Source organism: Cryptomeria japonica, chromosome 6 (assembly GCF_030272615.1).
Source record: "Cryptomeria japonica chromosome 6, Sugi_1.0, whole genome shotgun sequence".
In the NCBI taxonomy this organism is placed as follows: domain Eukaryota; kingdom Viridiplantae; phylum Streptophyta; class Pinopsida; order Cupressales; family Cupressaceae; genus Cryptomeria; species Cryptomeria japonica.
In genome coordinates, this window is record NC_081410.1 from 313,461,454 (window position 1) to 313,482,296 (window position 20,843).

Consider the following 20,843-nt stretch of genomic DNA (forward strand, 5'->3'; position numbering starts at 1 on the left):
GTCTTTTTAAGGCAAAGGTTTGAAATTGAGCCAAGAAGATAACGGCACTAATATAGATCCAACCCAAAGAAACGGGACTCGAGACTCAAACCCGACTAGGCAAGGCCTACTCGACTCGGGACTCGGAGTCGAAACTCAGCACAGACTCAGCTAGACTCGGCAAAGTGAAAAACTCAAGAAATTTAGAGATTTTTCAGGATTTAAAACTTTTTTCATGCACCCTTTATTAAATACACCTTAAAGACACAATAACATCACCAAATAGAAGCTAATTTGACTACATACACAAGTATACATCAATCACATAAGCATAAACGCAAATTGTAGCTGAAGGAAATAACAAACATAGATATATAAATATTGTCAAATGTATACAATATTACAAAACTCATGGAATAAAAAATCCATGTCATATACGATCAAATGAGATGCAAACTCTTCCTTTTCAACTCTTGATGCACCAAATGAAAGTATATGTTGTTATATGGAGCCTAATCAAACTCGAAAATTAAAATTTCCCTACTTTTATCGACGCAGTTTCCCCCCTACTTTTATTATTTGATAAAGGCGTCAGGGGTTATTTTTCTACTGTTTCTCCTCAAAACTCACTTTTCTCGTCCTATTTTGCCAAATGAATGAAATGAAGTTCATTTTTAGGGTAAAGCAAAATATAAACAAAAATAAATAAATTACAAACATTTTAATACATGTTTTTTTTTGTCTTTAAGTTGCCTTACGCCGGCCGACTTGGCGAGTCCTAACTCCCAAACTCAGCGATTTTAGGCGAGTTTGGAAGATGGCGATTTTTGGCTATTTTTGGCGATTTTTGGGGCCAAACTCGTCTGAGTCCGAGTCTGAGCCCAATAAACTCGGCGACCCTCACTCGACTCGGGAATCACCCAAAATCGGCGATTTTGGGCGATTCCTGTTTCTCTGATCCAACCTTATAAAAAAGATTTGTTGCCAGTTTGATGTACATAATGGCCACAAGGCCTAATATTATGTATGGAGTATGTCTAATTTCAAGGTTCATGGAATCACCAAAGAATTCTCACTAACAGGTTGGAAGAAGAATATCAATGATTGCACTAGAAATCATCGTATTTCATACTCCACATCTAATAAAGTAAAGCTAATTAGTAACATGGGCAGTGATTAGGCAAAGAGCATTGAAGATCAAAAGAGTATATCATGGGATTCAAAAAAAAACAACCTATTGTAACTCTTTCTACAATAGTGGCAAAATATGTGGCAGCTGCACAAGTAGCATGTCAAGCATTATGAATGAGAAGATTGCTATTAGATTTGACTCGAGAACAAGGAGGAGCAGTAAAATATTTTGTGAAAATAATTCAACAACAGTTTTTTTTAAATCGTGTTTTTCATAAAAGAACTAAGCATATTGATACAAGATATCGGTTCATCAAAGTACTAGTCGATAATGATGAGATATACTTAGGTTCATGCAGGTCAATAGATCAATTCACAAGCATATTTAGAAAGACTTATCAAAAGATACTTTTCAAAAAAAGAAGAAGAAATCTCAAAGTAATCATTTTGAAATCAAAAAACATAGCAATGTTTGGGTCAAAATTAAGAGAGGGTGTTAAATATATAATCTTGCCCTGAAGTTGTCTATTGTACAAATGTATTAGTGATGGTTAATTATAAGTCATGTCAAGTAAGGTTAGAGACTTGGAGTACATGTCAACTTAAGACTTGGAGCAAGAGTCAAGAGTACAAGTTATATCATGTACTATAGGACATGTCAAGTCAAGCTAGAGACATGCAATGCAAGTCACAACAAGTCATGTCATACAATACAAGTCAAGTCAAAGACTTGGAGTGCACGTCAAGGTTTAAAACTTAAAGTTCAAGTTATATATATTGCACATATTATATATGCATCATTACAACACAATAGAAGAAGAAAAAGGATAGAGACAGCCTTTATGTTGCAGCATTTCCATCAATAAAAAACCTTTGTTCTGTGTATATTTTCCTTTGTGTGTGCTCTTTACTATCTTTAAACAGTGACATTTCAGTTTTTGTCATTGTTCCACACACTCTAACAGGTCTCTACTTATTCCATCAAAATGTCTCACTATTGACTGTCAATCTAAGCTAAGTGTTGACATTATTTTAGGAAATTAGTTGAGAACTTCTCATTTACCCACCGTCTCAATTCGACCCACCTTGATTTCTTTGCTAATATGGCTTTGAGAAGAGGCTCAAGACACAATACCTAGCATGCCATCATGTTCCCTTCTCTAGTGTAAAATTAATAAAGACCCTTAGCCTATTTCCTTAATTTTTCACATAGGCTAATGAGGTGATAAAAGGGATATAATTAAGTAATTAAAATAAAGTTGTTGAAAATAACTATGTTATATTTTTTTTCAAATGTGATTTGTATTTAATGATCTAAAAAGGTAGTTATAACTGAGTTTAAAAAGTGGCTAAGCCCAAGGTCCTAAAGTGAGTATTTAAAATGACACTTTTGTATTTAATAACTTTGAGCAAAAAAAATAAAATAAAAGAAAATAAGTTATATCATTTTTCCTAAGTTGCCACTTTTATATATATAACTGGGTTCTCGAACCCAAATCCGAACTGGCAACTTACGAAAAATTATATAACTTATTTTCTTTTATTTAATTTTTTTTGCTCAAAGTTATTAAATATAAAAGTGTCATTTTAAATACTCACTTTAGGACCTTGGGCTTAGCCACTTTTTAAACTCAGTTATAACAACCTTTTTAGATCATACTTATACATATAATTAATGATTTTCTGATTTTATAGTTCTTGTTCACTGTAATACACATGATTGGATTTAAAGTCATCCGTTAAAGGCATCAATTCGGCTAGGTGATTCTAATTGAGTGTGAATTTACATGACAAAGAATTGTAAGAAACAAATTGATTGCATTTATTTTTCCGATGGCTTCAAATGCACAAACCGGACCCCACACCCAAAGCGCACCCAGACCCGAGCCGAACCTGGACCGATATCTGAGCTCCGAGTAGCGAACCCGTTAACTTGGTATTTTTCCTCCAAAAAGTTATATGAGGAGCTTGAAAAAAAAGTCTTCTTGCTCATTTTATGAATTCCATCTCCAAAGAATGAGTGTGGCTTCTTCTATTCTCTAAGGATGAAAACACTTTGGCTAGATGCCTTCAAGGATGAAAACCCTCCTAGCCATATGAGTAATTTCATCTAGAGATCACTGAAGTGTTGAATGCTTTTAGTTTCAAAGATCTCTCTTCTGAAGTTTACAATGCTAATCAGATATAGTTCATTTCCACATTTGTTTGAAGGTGATATAGATTTGTTGCATATTTTTTATTATATTGATGATATTAATATCTTCAGCGGACCATACCAATTTTGAGATGAAAAGGCAGCATTAACAAAGTCTTTGTACCAGTTCATACTTCCCTAGCCTAGTTACAAACTTGCAGGAGTTCTAAGTAATTTATTGCAGGCCATACAAGAATTTGAGGTACTGATTTTATACTATAATATGTTTTAAAAGCCTCACCGTACCAAATGTCCGCTAGTCGTGCAGTATCTATGCTCCATAGTGCCCCCTTAGGAATCCATACTATTCCTTATGACACTTGTGCAATCTGATTACGAGCAGCACATAATGTTTGATTAAGAATTACCGACTTCAAATGCTGGTCGCACCAGTTCCTAGCAGGCTGCTCCACTTTTTACCAGGTCGACCTCTTAGATATTAGGCAGTACAAATCATGAAAGAGTCATACAAATTCGCTTGTAGCAATTTTAATTTCAATTTACAGTTTGGGTTTCAGTTTTCAACATTTTCTCCGTACTTCCAGGAGATTGTATCACAACCTTATTCCTTGTTTCACATCAGCATTCAGAGGTATCAATTTACTTACAGGTTTCAAATCAATGGTTTTCAATTAATTGGTTATTTTCAAAATAACAATTTGAACTTTAGCTTTCTTGCATAAATTCCAAATTGTAATAAACTGGCTGGTTTATCACCAATTAGAAATAGCATTGATACTGCAGTAAGATCCTAGACAGCTCACCACTGGATTCATATTATTAATGTAAAAATTTACAAGACAGTTCACCACGGGCTCCCTTTTTATTTGTATATCATTATCAGCAAATTGGGTGTCAATTCATAATCAAATGACAAACTGTCATTAGGATAAGCGCTACGGGCGTCTCATTGCATCTAAATCCTTTGATCTCACTGAGGAAGTGAATACGGAGAAGGCTAATGCATGCACAAATATTCATTGAAATTACAAGTCAGCCTTGAATTGCATTATTAATGTGATTTTAAGATCACAAGGATTAGTCCCATAAAGAAACCATGGATTAATTATTAAGTAATGATGAATGGATAAATTGCATACCCAAACCCAGTAAGATACAAGGGAATAGGGTCATGGGATAGCAAGAACTAGGCCTCTGTTAGGTAGGCAACCCACTGTGGATGACCGAAAATCTGCCACAAGTTGGGCCAAGGGGTAGTGTACCGCCCTTGGGCCTGATAAGCGCTACGAGCATCCTCTTGCACCTACTTCTCCTTGGTCTCACTAGGGAATGATTATGGAATTATCTCATTGATAAAAGTATAATCTTAAAGAAATTGACTAATAATAGATGTATACTTCACATTCACCACTAGTGTGGGAGAGAGATAGAGCAATGAGGTCAGCAGAAACTAGGCCTCTGTCAGGTAGGCAACCCGCTGTGGATGACTGAAAGTCTGCCATCAGTTGGGCCAAGGGGAGTGTACCGCTCTTGGGCCTGATAAGCGTTGCGGGCGTCTCGTTGTGTCTAAATCTTTTTTCTTTCATTAATGGCGAATAGGGAGTTAAGCATAGTCTTAATACTTGAGGCAAGTATCAAAACATTGTGCTATCTATCCTCTTTGTCGATATGGCTAATCAGGCTCATTATAGTTACTCCATTTGAAATTCTTAAATACTCTACCTGAGATCACAAACTAGATTGAGTGTTTATGTTTTTGGCATCAAGCTGGTGTTGATTTGTGTTTCTACTCATATCTAGAAAGAAATTTCACAATGTGTGTATTCACATGTATACTCCGTGTTTACATATATGTATGCTTCGTGTTTTCCATGTGTATGCTCTGTGCCTTCCACGTGTACGCTTCGTGTTTCCCATGTATATGCTCTGTGTTGTTTAACTCTTGTTGGTAGATGACTTAGTTGAGGAAATTAAAATAAACATTTGCTTGAGGACAAGCAAATTCGGGAAGGGCGGACTGTCATAACCCTTCTTTGGACATTGGATTATTGTGATTAAATAAATACGATAATTAAAACATTTATTAATTAACATTTAATAATATTGAAAAATCGTCTCATTTATGAGACTTCGTGAATTTCCTCTAAAGTGAGAGGGTTGTCATAACCCCACATCCTAGTGATGTAATTAATAATAGATTTTGTGATTCTTCATCATAATAATAAAATATCATTTATTATGTAATTAATTATTGATGTTAATAGTAATATTAATCATTCAATAATATTAATCATATCAAAATTAAATATTATTTTAATAAAATATCATACCCAAGAATGTCCAAGATTATTAAAAGAATAACGGATTAGGGAATTAGAAGCAGTGTGATAATACGACAAGGTGGAAGTCAAGGAACGAATGTGAAGGACACCTAAAAGTGGGTGGAGTATTCATAGGAGTTAATTATGTAGAGCAAAGTTTAGAGGAAATCCCTATTATCAAAGAGACCCAGTTTGATGTTCTATAAGATATCAATATTTAGCAAGTCGATTGGCTATAGAGGAAAGCCATATTTCCGAAGACAAGTGTATTCCGTTACAGATTCTTATTCATTGCTATCATAAGATGACGGAAAGAGTATCGATGCCTCATGGATCCGATTGTGTATATTATCAAGAAGCATATTGCTGGATAAGAAAGATTCAGTTAGAGCGCATGATCAAACAAATATTGATTATTATCAGCAACTAACCATTCCATTGGTTCGTTAGTCAAACAATGACTATAATAATCATAGAGCAACTTCAATCAGAAAATGATTAATTAATCCTTAACAATGACCAATGATTAATAATGGCATCCATAAAAAATGATCATGTAAAGGTGCGATTAGAGGTTAAGTTCATTCGAGGAAGAGACAAAACCCATCGATCCCATGAGATATTTAATGAGGATCAGATACTCACTTCGAGGGAGGGGATATTTTTATTTCTTATTTCATCCTTTGTGGATTCGCTCTTATGGAGCGAACAGCCCTTGGCTTTAGAACACATATTTACCAGCGATACATATCAGACACACCAACTTTGGAATTTCTATAATTCACAAGATAAATAAGGCCAGCATCTATATCTAGAGATCATATAGAATTGCTACATAAACACATATATCAGGCAAGCATATATATATAGATCGAAGATCTTATTAGACCAATACAAAGTTAATTGCATGTCGATAGAGCCAAATCAAGCATAGAAATTATCTTATTGCTATAAGCTATAATTAAGGAGATCACTGCATACTTCAGGAGTCCAATCAGAAACAGAAAATCTAAATCATCGCTATAAGCGATTCAGAAGAGAACATACAGCATATTAATATCGATGTATGAAAAAAAGGGATTAGGAGGTCATGGACAGCAAACACCCTTGTTCTCAGTGGTATGCACGAGGAGGGCTTAATACGTATGCCTAACATATGAAGTCTAATAATCTTTGAATGCAGAATTTAATAGTAATGTTAATATAGACTGCTTAATTTCTTATATAGTGGCAGACCAGATCTGATGAATGTCAGATCTGTCTGCCCTTACACCCCACTAAATATAATTATTGGTTTTTAGGCATTGATCAGGGGAAGGAAACAAGAAGCATCTAGTAACATTTTTTAATATATACGTTGTATGTAGAATTTAATTGTAATATTAACAAAGACTGCAGTTGGTATAATAGTAATACTTAAATCTATGACAGTGGCAGACCAGATCTGCTTTACGTCAGATCTGTCTGCCCTTTACTACCCATTAAATATATTAATAACTAATACCAATAAGGTATAATATTATTTAATTAATTAATTTATCTATGTGTATATAATCAAGACAGTATATATTATAAGGTTGTAAACACCTGCATTTATATATATACATAGTGTCTTAATCAGACAAATGGTAATATTAGATTGTGATCAGTAAGAGTTCATAAAACAATAAACGGAAGGAGAATATGTTTATCTTTGTTACTACTGCTAGTGTTTAAGAAGTTGGGAAAGGAGATGTTTCCATGTAGGGGACATTACGATTGGTTTGACACTTGCATTAAGAGTTATGATAGATGAACAATTTATTTGTTAATAGTTAATTGATTGAGTAGTGGAATATCACTGTTTGGGTTCATGTTAAGGTGGAAATGTCATCTAATATATTTAGCTTGAGTCATAAGTATATTGAAATAGATTATTTATGGTTTAAACATGTCTAAGCCTAGTAGGGGACATTACATAACTTAAATTATAAGATGCAGTGGCTGATTGCCGGGTGACTTGAAAGAACTCTTAGTAAGATTGGAAACAGTTTTTCCTCACATCAAACTTATCTCTACCTAATTTTATTCTGTTTTATCATTTTCATTTTCTGTCCCATAGGCTATCCTTCGCCACTTGGACGTTTCTAATTCATTTCTTTCTTTCTTTCTTTCAAAAGAACTTTCCATTTGCTCCTTTTGTAATTTTTTAGTTTACTTTTGAACCCACATTTGTTTTCGTAGATTTGGGGGAAAATGTTCACGCATAAGCATGTAGCTTTTATTAATCTTGATGAAAGAGACTATAACATAAAAGCACAGAGAATAGTAGAAAGATAATACTCACATTGAACTCTGCACCAGCTTTTCTTACAAGGGCTTCTACATAATTTCCTAAACCGGGAGCTGCAAAATATTTGTTGCAAGAAAAAATGCATTAATCTACAATCAGAAAAATACCCAACTTTTTTTTTTAATAATAAAGATGAAAAAATATAACATTAACAAATCATGAGAAAACAGTTATCAGGAGACATGGATGTGCTCAGATGAATGTACAGTGAAGGCAACACCATTTTCAGAATCATAGTAAACAAATTTGTGGCTACAGTATACATCTCAGAAGCAAGAACTTAAAAAACTATAAAATTGAAATGATCTGTAATTAGTAGTAAACGATTTGACGAAAATGAGGTCATTGGTAGCTATCATCAGCTGTGTGATAAACTTCCCTTGTAAATCTATGCAACACTACCTGTGTTTATTCTTATTTGAGCTGCATTTTCATCAAATCCCGATATGTTATGGACACAGTGAAGGCAACACCATTTTCAGAATCATAGTAAACAGATTTGTGGTTACAAGATACATTTTGCAAACAAGAACTTAAAAAACTATAAAATTGAAAAGAACTGTAATCAGTAGTAAACAATTTAATGAAAATAAGGTCGTGGGTAGCTATGATCAGCTGAGAGATAAACTTCCCTTGAAGATCTATGCAACACCACCTGTGTTTATTGATATTCTTATTTGATCTGCATTTTCATCAAATCCCGATGATATGTTATGCATACTCTATCAATATCCTGCAATTAGTAGTAAATGATTAATTAAAATGAGGTCATTCTCCTAGGCTCTTTAGCTGTCATCTGCTGTGAGGTCATCTGCTCTTAGATGATTAATTACTTTAGCGTGTGGTTTCCATGTGTTTTGTTTTCTTGTTGCTTCTGCTTATGATTTCAATTTGGGTTATGGTTGTTATTTTTTCTGTTGGCCACATAAAAAACCAGATTTTTATCATCCAACCGCATCTTTTGAAAGGAATTAACTATAGAGTGCCATATATAAGTTGCCTTTAAGGCGATATTGATGGATACTAGCTATCAACAATTGATTTCTATAAATTGCAACATTTAAGTGATGGCTTGCGGCCTGCTTTTCCATTCTTGGGTAGCTGTACAGTTGGTCAGTAATGCTAACCAGTTTGTACAGCAGTTATCAGTCCTTAACTGTTTCCCAATTGTGTCATACAACTCATATAGCTATCCAATTCAGTTCGGAGCAGTATATTTATTTAGTTAGACAAAGAATTTCAATAGTTAACAAGCAGGTCAGGAATGAGACACTGACATCTGCAGGATATTACATCACTCAAAAGTTGCAACATCTCATTCTAGGTAATAATTTATTTCTTTCAGTTTCATGCCAGATTTTTGACAAAATGCTCATATTGAACTCATGTAGTTTCCACAATCCATAATGTTAGCTTTTCTCATTTCTGGTTTTGAGTTGTGTGTGACACTTTTCACCATCAATGTTTCAGATCACACTGCATGATCCATCATTCTGCTCTCTAACTATTTGCTTCATCCCGATGATAAATCATGCAGTATGATCCGAAACGTTGATGATGAAAAGTATCACACATGGCTCAAAATCAGAAATGAAAAAAGCTAAAATGCTCATATTCGAAATCATGGATATATGTATCAAAGTTTGGTTCAAACATATTTGTTAATATATATAATTCAACATTGTAATAATCCAGAAATTATTTTGTCAGATTCTTTCATTTCCAACTACTTTCTTTGTAATAGACCCTTGAGTGGTAGCACTACAAGATTCTTCCATTTCCAAGTATTTTCTTTGCAATAGATCCTTGAATGGCAATACCTCCGAATCCCATTTTATTTTTTATTCATCCTCTGTCTTGCATGGCATCAACCAGAATAGGGTGAGTGTAATGCCCAAAAAATTTTACAAAGAAAACTCAACTTTTTTTTTTTTCATTTGTTTACTACAAATATATATTTAACAGTTAACTATCAACTAAAGACTTTAAATGGCACCCTGACACACATTTCTTAATTAAGCATAGTATGTAAAGTGGGAATATTATATAACAACACATATTCCAGTGCACTTGTTAACTCGATGCCAACTCACTAAGTTTTAGATTCATCTTTATGCCCCAAAATTAAAAGTATTTTAATTGTATCCTTATTATGAAGGATTAAAATTCTCATAATTTTGGGGCATGAAGATGAATCTAAAACGTAGTGGCATCGAGTTAACAAGTGCACTTGAATATCTATTGTTATATAATATTCCCACTTTACATTACTATGATTATTAAGAAATGTGTCTCAGGGTGGCATTTAAAGTCTTTAGGTGATACTTAATATTTATTTGACATTTGTAATGGTATTACTGTACTTTGTGCACTGAATCTTGTCTCTAAATAAAATAAACAACCAGAATTATTTTCTTTGGGCTTCTCTTTCAATATCTGGAAATAAATTCCCATCTTCCTCAAGGATGTCTACTATCAGCCTATTTTCAAACCGAAGTGAATGGACAACATGTGCCCGTCGAGGGGACCTCCACATTATACCTGAGGAATTATTATGATCATGTTTCAACTAAGTGTTTGAACGAGAGTTTGAAGCACTACTCTTTACATAGCTGTTTTAAATATTCAATGAAGGGCACGTAGTGTTCTATACATCATTGATACATACAAATGTCTAAACATGAATATCCTAATGGATGGTTGGCAACTATTTTATGATTTCCTCTCCTACTAAGAATGATAAGTTTAACTTCATATCTACTCATGAAATTATGAAACTAAAAGAATGGTTTTAAATTATTTACTTGGTAAGAGAATTCAACTTACAGCAATAATGAGGCCACATTGTGTCTCTTAAACTACCATTTCAAGAGCAGACATTCAAGACACACACAATATAAAATGCTTACATAACTTTCTTTAACTTAAACATGGAATCTTACATAGATTGCTTCTATACAATCCTCATGAACCATAATCAAATATAATAGTTAAACAATCCTGCAAAATTACAAGAAAAGAACAAAAATGCATCTTTCTCTTAACAAATTTCTCAACCAAACACCATGAGTGTAATGTCCCCACTTTGAAATAGGATTTAATAATAAAATTAAAACACAAAAGAATAAAATTAAAATATAAAACAATAAAATTAAATATAATTAAAATTTAATTAAGTTAATGAATGGTCAAAAGGCATGAAATAAAAAGCTGTAACTCCCTCAAACATAAGATATAAAGGGGAGAAAGAGAATCTCATTTGGGAGGGGGAGGAGAAGAAAGAATGGAGCATGTGAATCCAGGAAGAATCAATGGAAGAAGGAAGGAATGGGAAGTAAATAAGGAAGTCACTCTTCCAAAGTTAGGCAGAAATTATGAAAGGTCGTGACTCTTTCAAAGGGTATAATTATGGAAGGTTGTGACTCTTTCAAAGGGTATAATTATGGAAGGTTGTGACTCCTTTGAAAGGTGGTGATTGTGAAAGGTTGTGATCCTTACAAAGGGCAAACATGATGAAGAGGTGTGACCCTCCCTCACATTGGAAGATATAAGGCGAGAAGGTTTCATTTAATGGGGGCATTAAAGCATAGCAGAAATTCTCATAAAGCAATCAGATCAGAGAACCATGTTACTCTAATCTCCTGTGGGCAAAATATAAGGTGATTCAAATAGGGGACATTACAAATGGTATCAGAGCCTGATTCTGCCAGCCTGAGGGACATTACAAGTGGTATTTGGTGGGTATGAATAAGAATAATTGGAAAACATTTTAACATGGATTCAACTGATTATCATTCCGATTAAAAAGTAGATTATTGTAATTGTAGCAGATAAAGAGCAGAATTAATGGCAATTTGTAGCAGACCTAAGATCAGACTTAAGGAGACTTTGTGAGCAGATTTTTAAAGGTCTAATACGCAAATTATTTCAGACTTTTCTGAGCAGATTTAGCAGACCTTATGAGTATAGAACATCAAAGTTAATAAGCAGATTCTGAAGCAATTTATTTCAGACATTTTCCAGATTTATAGGCAGACATTTTCCAGACTTGTGAGCAGATTTAAGCAGATTTGTGAGCACATTGTACCAGACCTTCTTGAGCAGAAATTTTGAAGAATATTGAGCAGATTTTGAAGGTGTTTTGTTGCAGATCTTAAGGGCGAATATGCACAGACCTGTGTTGCATGGATGAAGGTATGAAAGTCCAAAAAGAGATATTCATGACTTTCTCAACCAAGAAGAGGACACAAGAGGGATGAGGGTTTTGAGAATTAACCCTACATGGAAGGGACAACAAACAAATGGAGCTTTGTGGAGGAACAAATCTAGTGGCTATGACACCCTTGCATCCTCAAGATCTAGAAACAAATTATCCAATCAAACTCCACAAAGAAAAAAAAAAAGAAAAATAAATTGCAACATTGAAACTTTTACCCCAAGGGATGGAACTGGCCATAGTTGGACGTTCCTGCCTCTTGTGGGCCAAGTGATGAATTGATTACCCCAAAGGATGGAAGTGGTCATAGTTGGACATTCCTGGCTCTTTCGGGTCAAGTGATGAATCAATTACCCCAAGGGATGGAATTGGTCATAGTCAAACATTCTTGCCTCTTGCGGGCCAAGTGATGAAATGATTACCCCGAGGGATGGAATTGGTCATAGTGGAACATTCGTGCCTCTTGCAGGCCAAGTGATGAAATGATTACCCCAAGGGATGGAATTGGTCATAGTTGGACATTCCTACCTCTTGTGGGCCAAGTGATGAATTGATTACCCCAAGGAATGGAATTGGTCATAGTTGGACATTACTGCCTCTTGCGGGCCAAATGATGAACTGATTACCCCAACGGACGCAATTGGTCATAGTTGGACATTCCTGCCTCTTGTGGGCCAAGTGATGAATTCATTATCCCAAGGGATAGAATTGGTAATAGTTGGACATTCCTACCTCTTGTGAGCTAAGTGATGAATTGATTACCCCAAGGGATGGAATTGGTCATAGTTGGACATTCCTACTACTTGTGGGATGTGAGGTGAATGGCCGTGATTTGGATGTGACGCGCTCTCGGACTTAAGTTGGGTTGGGCAGTTTTTCTTTCCTACTAAACTAAGCAATGATTAGTTATGGGATAATTAGATAGTCATTATATTTATCATAATCTGCTTATTCACTAAACGCTCATTATTTCTTATATTCATGTATATACTTTGTGTCTTCATGTGTATGCTTCGTGTTTTTATGTGTATACTTTTTGTTTCATATGTCTACTCCAAGAATATCTATGCTTATTGTAAACATGTTCCTATCATAATGGGATTCCTATTTTTGGTTGATCTAGAATATGAGGATAACAAGAGTGAACCAAAAAAAAGGGGTGGATACAAAATTATAAAAGTGTCATGCTTCTAATCCTCTTCTCAATATATGGGGAAGACTGTCCTTGTTTTATCTCGAGGGGATATCCTTAGGACCAACCAAAACAGTTCTTACGATTATAATCCATGAGAGAATTTTTCTTGAATGACAAGCATTGCATACTTCCAATCAGTCGTTGAGATAAACAATAAATCACATTGAACTCGAAGATAGAGATATGCACTCGGATGATAACAGAGTTGTGTTGTGGAAGCTAAATATATCACAAAGAGGTTCTAAAGATTAGTTTAGGGATCTGTAATATCCCAGTTATTTTTTTTTGTTTTCTAGGCCAATAATAATCATCCACAAACAAATAACCCATTAAGGTTAGAAAGCATAAACTGAAAACTTGATGGAAAATGCAACCCTTCCACTTTCTGATCACCAAGTGCCCAATGTGGGAAGGTGAGAGCATACGGTGTTGAGGGGATCGTTAGCTTCAAATAACTGGAAACAATACAATGCTTGGGCGGCAAGCCAACCCCTTCCACTTATCCAATGGGAATGCAAGAAACTTTGTAGTGAACCAGCCAAGAGAAACATACAAAGGCACAAATCATTCAACCGCGATATTTCAACGAGAGGATTGAAATTACAAAACAATCTCAACTCAACTGCTTATGCAGCGACCACTTATGCAGTGGGAGGACTGAATTACAATTTACTTGAAAATAGGCAGCAAGCCAGCCTCTTCCACTTTTCAGCAGAATGAGAGTTACAAACCAGAATTGGTTAGTAGTACTACTACTTAACCTTACAATAATCAAGATAATGTGAGAAGAGAGTAATGTTGAATATCCAAATAAGAACATGAAATTTCTGCTAACACCAAAATCTGCAGGCTGGAATTGCAAAACCAACAGCCTATGGATTCACTAGAACGCTCATAACTCTCTCATTACTCACCCAATTCACCCAAAATCTATTCTAAATAATTGCTATACCAGCTACAATGAAAACAAACCCAAGGAAAACCATCAAAACACCCATATTTATTTTGCATGCTTCCCAATGCATTCACAAAACCCAACGCCTAACCTAGGAAGTTCGATTTGCAATATAAAAATCCACACTCAAAATAAGATGTTAAAAACTTACAATACGCATCGCCAGTGGTAGGAAGGAAGGATGAGCCGGTACCCAAAATGATGGAATCGCCTGGTCAAGAGGTGTAAGCAAAATACACTTTCAGCAGTCCCGCGACCAGCAACCAAAAAACACTCCAATCCCAAATAGAACACTCCACAATCTGCAACTCACTCACCAATACCACTGGGAATACATGGACACAGCTAGGTACTATCTTGCAAGTACGAAACTGAGACTTAGCTAGGAAGCCACACTTCGAAGCTCAGATTTTCAATCGCCAATTCGGCAACATAACGATGCAAATTCATTTGACACCAAATGAGAGGCCAAGCACCTGTATTTATAGATTTTTCCCTCTGAAATTCAAATGCAAATGGCGCCCAAAACCATTGAAATTCAATTTCATTTCATGTCATAGCCTCCCCTAGACATGGCATTAATTTTCCCAAATTCCCTAGGCAAAGTTCGAACTTTTTCCTAGGTGCCAACTTTGTGACATAAAATAATAAAAACATGAAATATTTCATCTTTCTCAACACCACCTTTTTTAATGCCATTGACTTAGGAAAATAACAATATTGTTGGCAAATAGACATTTTTCCTAAGTTGCCCCATAATGCAGTGTTCCACAGAAACGCGTCCCCCCCCCCCCCCCAAGGCCCAAATCCCCCCATCCCTAAAACCCGTCCCCCAAAGTTTTTCCCTTTGTCCCCCCATCCCCCAAACTTTTTCCCTTTGTCCCCCCGTCCCTGAAGCCTGTCCCCACATCCCCCCGTCCCCAACGGCCATGGAACACTGGTATAATGCTAATCGCACACTGAAATCAATCACTTCAGCTATCATAACCTTGCCATAACAGTTAAAACAGAAGTTGATTATCTTCTAACTATTTCTTTCTTCTGTGACATTCATCGCCAGTTCCAAAATGAAATTATTCATAGGAGGAGTTTTACTGCAAAGTTGTAAACAGAGATCTTGTAAGTGTTCTATTCAGATTTCATATATCAAATAAGATGAATCAGCGAACTCCAATCTTTTCAAAATGTAATACTCATCTCTTTGTGTATATGCACCTTCTGTACTCATTCATGATTCTTCAAAGATTTGAGAAGCTGACTTATGCTATGTTAGTATGGAGAGATTAAATTTGGATGAAAAGATAAAAAATGGGAGCATGGTGGCTTAATGATTAATTCACAATGGTCTTGTTCAACCAGTTCCATTCCACATTTCTGCACAAAGCCTTGAATTTGTTCTAGACTGTCAAGAACTACAATCCAGAAAAGAGAGCGGTGAAATCAGTACATGTACAACTACTTTGCATGCCTGGATCAGAGCAGATCAAAATAGCAGTTCCCATACTTGCTTATGAAGAATCACTTGAAGAGGACAATGAAAAATGTGAAAAAGCTTGGGAAGTAACATGTCGGAGTGTCAAAATGAAATTGGAAAAAAGTGGTAGGAAAAAGAGAAACTAAATATACCAAAAAACCTATTTAGGGGCGAATTCAGTGATGAATTCTCAATTATGATCACACCAGTCAACCAAACCACAAGACAAGAAAAATCCTGAAGTTTCCAACCATGGATATTTTACATCATGAACACTATATTATATGGAATACAACACTTTTACTGATCCTCATTAATAAGAAAATGCCTGCATAAACAGTTGATAGAGTTCAAGAAAACTTATGAATTCAGAATGACATTAATATACCATATATCACATGGCACAGAGACACATTTGTAGGATTGAATACCATAGGACCTTATCAACACACTATCATATACTGAAATCTGCCTGAATTGAAATATGTTGAATATCTTAACTTTTAAACACTGTTGTGAACGATGTCTTCCTTGTGCACTAATAAGGGGAAAGATGGATCAAAAGCATATATTGATTTCAAAGAAGACAAGAGCCATCATTGATAGTGTTTGGTTTTCTGTCTTATCCTTAAAGTTGCCAATCTATTCGAGTGACTATCATTTTCATCCAAAAACTTCACTAGGTCTCAAAAGTGCACTTAGACATAGGTCAAGAATTAACTTCCCAATCCAACTAAGAAGAATACAAAATTGTTGCAGATTCCAAATTTATCAGGAATAAGAAGACCATTTTTAATTATAAATTCTTCAACAAGAAATGCACATATGACCTGCTGTGCACATACAAGAAATGTTGGCCATCAATTTTATACATATTTTGAAGAGCAAAGACTATTGGCCCACCTATGCAGATGAATTGGAGACTATGTTGAGATTTCAATCATCTAACGATTAAGTAATTATTAATTTTCAATACTCTTGGAGAATGTGGATGGCATGGCATTTCAAATGATGAAGCAAATATCCTACACCTCAATTTTTGAGGAGTAATGTTGATCAACAACCTTTGCCTTTGGTGAGTTGGTCCAAAAGCAAGTTTCTTAAAAACTAGAAAACGGCAAAGATGGTCCTGAATCCATAGTTACGAGAATCACTAGGAATTGTGCAAACTCGCCGAGTCCCAACGAGTTTGAAATGAGGCCCACAGACCCAATGAGTTTGGTAAAACTCGTCGAGTCTTGATGAGTAGACTTCGCCAGATCAATGAAAATTGGGGGTAAAAAAAAATTGAAAATGATTAAACATAAAAGCATGAAAGTAAAGCATTTTTTGAAGGGTTTCAAGGACTTTTGGAGGATAGTTAAAAGCGATAAAATTATGCAAAATGGCATGCACCATGATGGTTTATGTAGTCTTAAAGGCTGCCCCTAGACCCTACAAGGGGTACTATTTCTTGACTCTATTAGGGGCATTGCCTCTAGACCCCAAAAAACTACTCTATCCTTAGACTCCATTATGGTTCCTACTCTCAAATCCTTACTCTAGCTTTTCAAAACAAAAAAATGAAAATCTTTTTCCATCTTGGATAAAATATACATACATACATACATACATACATACATACATATATAAATATATATATATATATATATATATATATATATATATATATATATATATATATATATATATATATATATATATATATATATATATATATATATATATATATATATATATATAAACACCACATCAAAACAAAGATATGTAAAAAAAATTAATACACCATTTCATAATTACGATATATAGCAAAGATTCTTTCTAAACTTATTAGTAGAGTATAATTAATTTGACTAAGAATATATATATATATATAACAATTTTTTATTTTTAATGATATTTTTGAATAATAATAAGTTTAGAATTTAAATATAAAAAAATTATATATAAATAATTGACTTTCAGAAACTAGAATAAAAAATTGTATTAAAGAAAAAAAACATTTTTTATAAATTTTTATTTTTAATAGTTTAAAATTTAAATATAAAAAATTAGATAAATAATATTGGAATAAAAAACTTGTATTAGGGAAAATAAATAAACAATGTAGATACAATAAAATTTAAATATTTTTCTATGTAGTGAATATAATTTAAAGTAGAATAAAATAATTTTAAGGTATATAAAATAGTTCCAATTGATATCTCTTGGCATTTGTTTAGATAAATGTATTTAAGATATCTATGATTCTATACTAGTGTATTTTTGTTTCCAAGTTTCATTTTTTTCAGTTATTCAAATGTGTTGTTTATCGAACTTGTTGTCGTAGGTATTGCATTGGCAACAGTTTCTAGCCTCAAGAGACAACCCAGCTTCAAAACAGACCCAAACTCTCCCCTTTGTTAATATGTCAAAATGGTAGAACTTTAGGCGGTGAAAGTGACATTTGGATTTGTTGTCATTGCAAAGCAAGATATTCGGGCTCATACATTCAAATGGAAGGCCATTTGTGCAAGATCCTTAACCGAGGCATCAAATTTTGTCCCGACATAGATCATAATAGCCTTCCAACTAAACAAGTCTTCGCATATATTGAAGATCAAGCAAAAGAAGAAAAGCAAATCATCCTTTGCTCAAGAAAAAGTCTGGAGGGATGAAAGCCCCTCCACCACCTTCTCACCTTCAACATACAAAGGGCCGTCCATTTTTGTCCATACTTCAAGAACATGTGATATCTACACAAAGAGACAAAAGGGAGCATTGGAAATGACTTTTCACAACGAGTCTAGAGAGATTGTCAATCAACATATAGCTACATGTGTCTATGTGAATGGATTGGCATTCAATGTTGTTCACTCACCATATTGGCAAAAAATGGTGAAATCAATTAATAAGGCTCTAAAGGGGTATAAGGGCCTAGGTTATGAGAAGATGCATACTACCTTATTGGACAAAGATATTGATGTTGTAGCTAGGTCGGATTCCTTCTAGGGCTGACCTAGCACATGTGGGTGGCTAATTGGCCTATCAGCCTTAGCCACATTATTATGCAAAATTCAACTTGTAACTTGTACTTTGGTCTGGCCCTAAATGGGCGATATAATTTGTGAATTAAGCTGGGCCCTAAATGGGCGATGTAACTTGTAAGACACAAATGTAACTTGTAATGTAAATAGCGCAGACCCTATCTCATGTAACTTGTAATTGCTATTGGTCTGACCCTATGTTTGGGCGCCAAAATAAGATAATATTATTAAGGCCGACATGAGGTGTCTAGGTGGACTTGACACATATATATACAAGTCATTCATGCATCAAAGGATATACATTCATTCACTCAGCGAATTCCATCAGCAGAGCGACAGTGAACTATATTCCTAAGAGCAGCGAATTATTGTCTAAGGGCAGCGAACTATTTCCGAAGGACAGCGAATCAATTATGGGCCAGCGAATGGTCTTCATGATCAACAAACTGTCTTCCTTGATTAGCAAATCATCTCCATTCAAGTATATTGCAGATAAGTTCATTATACTGCTGTGTGTGCCCTAGTTAGGATTCATTACACTACTGTGCATATACTGCTGTTCTTGGTGCTTCAAGTGTTGAAGCAGATTTGCAAAGACTCATACTGATTATTGTCTAATAAAAGATAAGATTAATTGCTGGGTTTTTCACCTCCAAGAGGAAGGTTTTCCCAAGGATCTCTTGTGTTCTTTGTGTTATTTCTGTTATTGCTATCAGTCTGATCTAGAATCTAACATAGTATCAGAGCGGGTTTGAATCGATCGTGATCAGATTGGGTGATAACAGCGATAAGTGCACTACGTTGCTTAGAAAAGGCATTTCTCCTTCTGGAGCTGCGCTTAATCCTTGTAGTACCTTCAAGATCATTTGAAGCCCAAGCACTATACTCGCATTTCAACGTGAACTCCAGGTTCATAAGTATTGTAATAAGGAGGTTGTGTTTATGGTAGTCAGTCTAAATCTGTGTTAATGTTTGAAATTACATTAACTCTGTCACATTGACTTAATTCAAATCTGGGCGATCCAAGGCCCAGGTCCGGTGTTATGGTTGCTTCTTCAATACTATAAGGGCAGAGTATTGAGTTTCTCTATGCTGGTAATAAAATCTGGGCAGTGCTATTAGTGTGATCAGTCTTTTCAGGCTTGATGTTGAGTTGAATCAATTGTTGTTTTCATTTTAACTCCTCTTGAATTCTGCCATTACATTATGAGACTAGTCTATTGGTGGGGGCATAATGAAATGAGACTCTTGTAAGTGGCTTCTGCTATCTGACAGTGAATCATTGCTTGCAGACCTCTTGGCTGTAGTCATCACTCTTCTGTCTCATGACCCTGTTCTTTTTGTTGCACCTCAGCAAATGGATGATACAGTTACCTCACTGTGCAGTTGTCCTCTTCCAATGACCAGTGACCATCTTGTATGGTTTCTATGATATAGACAGTGTGTATTCACAGTGGTTGCTTGGAAACTCAACAAATCACTTGAGCATGTGACAGTGATACACTTCTTTCTTATGCTGCTTATGACAGTGTCTTCTTTTCATGCCCAGTGCAGTGACATGTTAGTGCTCATTCAGTTGGCAGTGGATAATGGTTTGTGTGATGCAGTGGCATATTGTGAAATGGTTACCTAATAAGTATGGGTTTGTTGAGACTGTCCCATTCTTGTTCTAAAATTCCTGAACAGTAGTTTGATATTTGTGGGAATCTGTACAATAACAGTGGAATATGATATTCATATGATTGACGATGGTATGGAATTCAAGTGATACTCTGCTGATAATTGCATGGAACTCCAGACTGTGTATGGTGAAGGTTATTCTTTAGGAACGGACAGTGTGAAGAGTTAAGGAAGAAAATTGGCAAGCCATCATATGGGAGATCTGATTGTCATCCTGTAATGTCCCCTACCTGATCTATTTAAATATACTAAAATTGATAGATTTTCCTCAATAAGTTATTAACAAGTGCTTGTCTATTTTCCTCATTAGCTGATTAAATTCATTATTCATAGTTCTTAATATATATATCAAACCTTGCTACTACTTCAGTTTTAAGGG

At 34.9% G+C, this 20,843-nt stretch overlaps 1 protein-coding gene across 1 annotated transcript in view; it reads right to left on the reverse strand.

Annotated features, from left to right (window-relative positions):
* The window catches only part of LOC131043877 (stomatal closure-related actin-binding protein 1), a 196,018-nt gene that overhangs the window by 16,001 nt on the left and 159,174 nt on the right, over nucleotides 1–20,843 (reverse strand). Inside the window, exon 9 of the mRNA XM_057977109.2 lies at nucleotides 7,913–7,971. Within this exon, the coding sequence (XP_057833092.1) occupies nucleotides 7,913–7,971 (59 nt within the window). The remainder of the gene's footprint in view (nucleotides 1–7,912; nucleotides 7,972–20,843) is intronic.